This window comes from Coturnix japonica, unplaced genomic scaffold (assembly GCF_001577835.2).
Source record: "Coturnix japonica isolate 7356 unplaced genomic scaffold, Coturnix japonica 2.1 chrUnrandom594, whole genome shotgun sequence".
Taxonomy (NCBI): Eukaryota; Metazoa; Chordata; class Aves; order Galliformes; family Phasianidae; genus Coturnix; species Coturnix japonica.
Window position 1 is genome coordinate 42,383 of NW_015439967.1, and position 4,100 is coordinate 46,482.

The window sequence follows — 4,100 nt, forward strand, 5'->3', positions numbered from 1 at the left end:
TAGGGTATAATGGGCTGTAATGGGGTTCTATGGGCTGTAATGGGGTTCTATGGGCTGTAATGGGGTTATATGGGCTGTAATGGGGTTATATGGGGTTATATGGGGTTATAATGGGGTTATATGGGGTTATATGGGGTTATATGGGGTGTAATGGGGTTATATGGGATTTAATGGGGTTATATGGGGTATAATGGGGTATAATGGGGTGTAATGGGGTTATATGGGATGTAATGGGGTTATATGGGGTTATATGGGATGTAATGGGGTTATATGGGATGTAATGGGGTTATATGGGATTTAATGGGGTGTAATGGGATGTAATGGGGTGTAATGGGGTTATATGGGATTTAATGGGGTTATATGGGGTTATATGGGGTGTAATGGGGTTATATGGGGTTATAATGGGATTTAATGGGGTTATATGGGGTTATAGGGGATTTAATGGGGTTATATGGGGTTATATGGGGTTATAATGGGATTTAATGGGGTTATATGGGGTTATATGGGGTTATATGGGGTTATATGGGATTTAATGGGGTTATATGGGGTTATATGGGGTTATATGGGGTTATATGGGATTTAATGGGGTTATATGGGGTTATATGGGGTGTAATGGGGTTATATGGGGTGTAATGGGGTTATAATGGGGTGTAATGGGGTTATATGGGATTATATGGGGTGTAATGGGGTTATATGGGGTTATATGGGGTTATATGGGGGGATATGGGATTTAATGGGGTGTAATGGGGTTATATGGGATTTAATGGGGTGTAATGGGGATTTAATGGGATGTAATGGGATTTAATGGGGTGTAATGGGGTTATATGGGATTTAATGGGGTGTAATGGGGATTTAATGGGNGGGGTGTAATGGGGATTTAATGGGATGTAATGGGATTTAATGGGGTGTAATGGGGTTATATGGGATTTAATGGGGTGTAATGGGGATTTAATGGGGTGTAATGGGGTATTATGGGATGTAATGGGATGTAATGGGGTATAATGGGATATAATGGGGTGTAATGGGGTATAATGGGGTATAAAGGGATGTAATGGGGTATAATGGGGTATAATGGGGTATAATGGGGTGTAATGGGGTATGCTGGGATATACTGGGGGGGAATGGGAGGGATTAGGATGGGACTGGTCCCTACTGGTCCATACTGGTTTATACTGGTCCATACTAGTCCTTACTGGTCCGTACTGGCCCATACTGGTTTATACTGGTCCTTACTGGTCCATACTGGTTTATACTGGCAGTGCCGATGGAGGAGCGCGGTGCCGAGTACGACCTGAGCTCGGTGCGACTCTGCTTCCAGGTGTGGCTCAATGGCCCCGGGGGGCTCCAGATGCTGCCCCCCGTCCTGTCACAGCCCATCTATGACAACCGTGAGTCCACGACACGCCAACGTCATGCTAAGACACGCTAATGTCATGTTGAGACACGCTAATGTCATGCTAAGACACACTAATGTCATGTTAAGACAAGCTAATGCCATGTTAAGACACTAATGTCATGTTAAGACACACTAATGTCATGCTAAGACATGCTAATGTCATGTTAAGACATGCTAATGTCATGTTAAGACACGCTAACGTCATGCTAAGACACGCCAATGGCACAGTGGCATGCTAATGTCATGTTAAGACAAGCTAACGTCATGCTAAGATACGCTAACGTCATGCTAAGACATGCAAATGTCATGTTAAGACACGCCAATGGCACAGTGACATGCTAATGTCATGCTAGGTATCGCAAATGTCATGCTAAGACACGCTAATGTCACGTTAGGACACACTAATGTCATGCTAAGACACGCTAACATCATGCTAAGATATGCTAATGTCATATTAAGACACGCCAATGCCACACTGACATGCTAATGACATGTTAAAACACGCTAATGCCATGCTAAGACACACTAATGTCACACTAAGACACGCTAACACACGCTAATGTCATGCTAAGACACAGTAAGGTCATGTTAAGACACACTAATGTCATGTTAAGACACACTAATGTCACGTTAAGACATACTAATGTCACTTTAAAACATGCTAATGTCATGCTAAGACACTAATGTCATGTTAAGACACGCTAATGTCGTGCTAAGACACTCTAATGTTGTGTTAAGACACACTAATGGCATGCTAAGACACGCTAATGTCATGCTATGACCCTGTAACCCCACGTATGACCCCAAGTGACCTCATAGGACCCCATATATGACCCTGTGTCCCCATATATGACCCTGAGTGATCCCATAGGCCCCCCCTTGACCCCATATGACTCCATGTCTGCCCCCATATGACCCCATATGACTCCATGTCTGACCCCATATGACTCCATGTCTGACCCCATATATGTCTGACCCCATATGACTCCATGTCTGACCCCATATGACTCCATGTCTGACCCCATATATGTCTGCCCCCATATGACCCCATATATGACCCCATATATGCCCCCATTTGCCCCCCAGGTGCCCCCAGCACAGCAGAGCTGCGTATCTGCCGCGTGAACCGTAACTCCGGGAGCTGCCAGGGGGGGGACGAGATCTTCCTGCTCTGCGACAAGGTCCAGAAAGGTCGGTGACCATAAAGGGGCCACGAAGGTCCTAAAAGGGTCCTAAAAAGGGGCCCTAAAAGGGTCCTAAAAGGGTCCTAAAAAGGGTCCTTAAAAGGGGCCCCAATGGGTCCTAAAAGGGTCCCTCCTAAAGGGGTCTTCAAAAGGGTCCCTAATGTGACCCCAAAAGGGTCCCTAATGGGTCCCAAATAGGGTCCCTAAAGGGGTCCTGAAAGGGTCCTAAAAAGGGGCCCCAATAGGTCCCCTAAAGAGTCCCTAATGGGTCTCTAAAAGGGTCCCCAGTGGGTCCCCAATGGGTCCCTAAAGGGGTCCTGAAAAGGTCCTAAAAGGGTCCCTAAAAGGGTCCCTAAAAAGGGGCCTAAAGGGTCCTAGAAGGGGCCCCAATGGGTCCTGAAAGGGTCCTAAAAAGGGGCTCCAATGGGTCCTGAAAGGGTCCTAAAAGGGTCCCTAATGGGTCCGTAAAAGGGTCTCCAATGGGTCTCAAAAGGGTTCCAAAAGGGTCCCCAATGAGACCCCAAAAGGGTCCCTAAAAGGGTCCTTAAAAGGGTCCCTAAAAGGGTCCCCAAAAGGGTCCTTAAAAGGGTCCCCAATGGGTCCTGAAAGGGTCCTAAAAAGGGGCCCCAATAGGTCCCCAAAAGGGTCCCTAATGGGTCTCTAAAAGGGTCCCCAATGGGTCCCTAAAGGGGTCCTGAAAGGGTCCTAAAAGGGTCCCTAAAAAGGGGCCTAAAGGGTCCTAGAAGGGGCCCCAATGGGTCCTGAAAGGGTCCTAAAAAGGGGCCCCAATAGGTCCCCAAAAGGGTCCCCAATGGATCCTAAAAAGGTCCCTAAAAAGGGGCCTAAAGGGTTCTGAAAGGGTCCTAAAAGGGGAACCAATGGGTCCTAAAAGGGTCCTAAAAAGGGGTCCCAAAAAGGGTCTCTAATGGGTCCCTAAAAGGGTCCCCAATGTGACTCCAATTCATCCCAAAATGAGTGCCCCTTCCTTCCTGCCCCCATTTTCTCCCCATTTCCTCCCCCATTTCCTCTTCCATTTCCTCCCCCATTCATTTCCTCCCCATTTCCTGCCCCATAGAGGATATCGAGGTTCGTTTCTGGTCTGATGGTTGGGAAGCCAGAGGTTCCTCCCCCATTTCCTCCCCCATTCACTTCCTCCTTCATTTCCTTCCCCATTTCCTCCCCCATTTCCTCCTCCATTCACTTCCCCCATTCACTTCCTCCCCCATTTCCTCCCCATTTCCTCTTCCATTTCCTCCCCCATTCACTTCCTCCCTCATTTCCTCCCCATTTCCTCCCCCATTCATTCACTTCCTCCCCCATTCATTTCCTCCCCCATTTCCTCTTCCATTTCCTCCCCCATTCACTTCCTCCCCGTTTCCTGCCCCATAGAGGACATCGAGGTCTGGTTCTGGTCAGATGGTTGGGAAGCCAAAGGTTCCTCCCCCATTCATTTCCTCCCCCATTTCCTCCCCCATTTCCTCCCCCATTTCCTCCCCCATTCATTTCCTCCCCATTTCCTC

General features: G+C 47.7%; 1 protein-coding gene across 1 annotated transcript in view; it reads left to right on the forward strand.

The window, feature by feature from the left end:
• The window catches only part of LOC107307430 (transcription factor p65-like), a 20,805-nt gene that overhangs the window by 15,090 nt on the left and 1,615 nt on the right, over positions 1 to 4,100 (forward strand). Inside the window, exons 5-6 of the mRNA XM_032441811.1 lie at positions 1,260 to 1,388; positions 2,483 to 2,587. Coding sequence (XP_032297702.1) covers positions 1,260 to 1,388; positions 2,483 to 2,587 — 234 coding nt within the window. The remainder of the gene's footprint in view (positions 1 to 1,259; positions 1,389 to 2,482; positions 2,588 to 4,100) is intronic.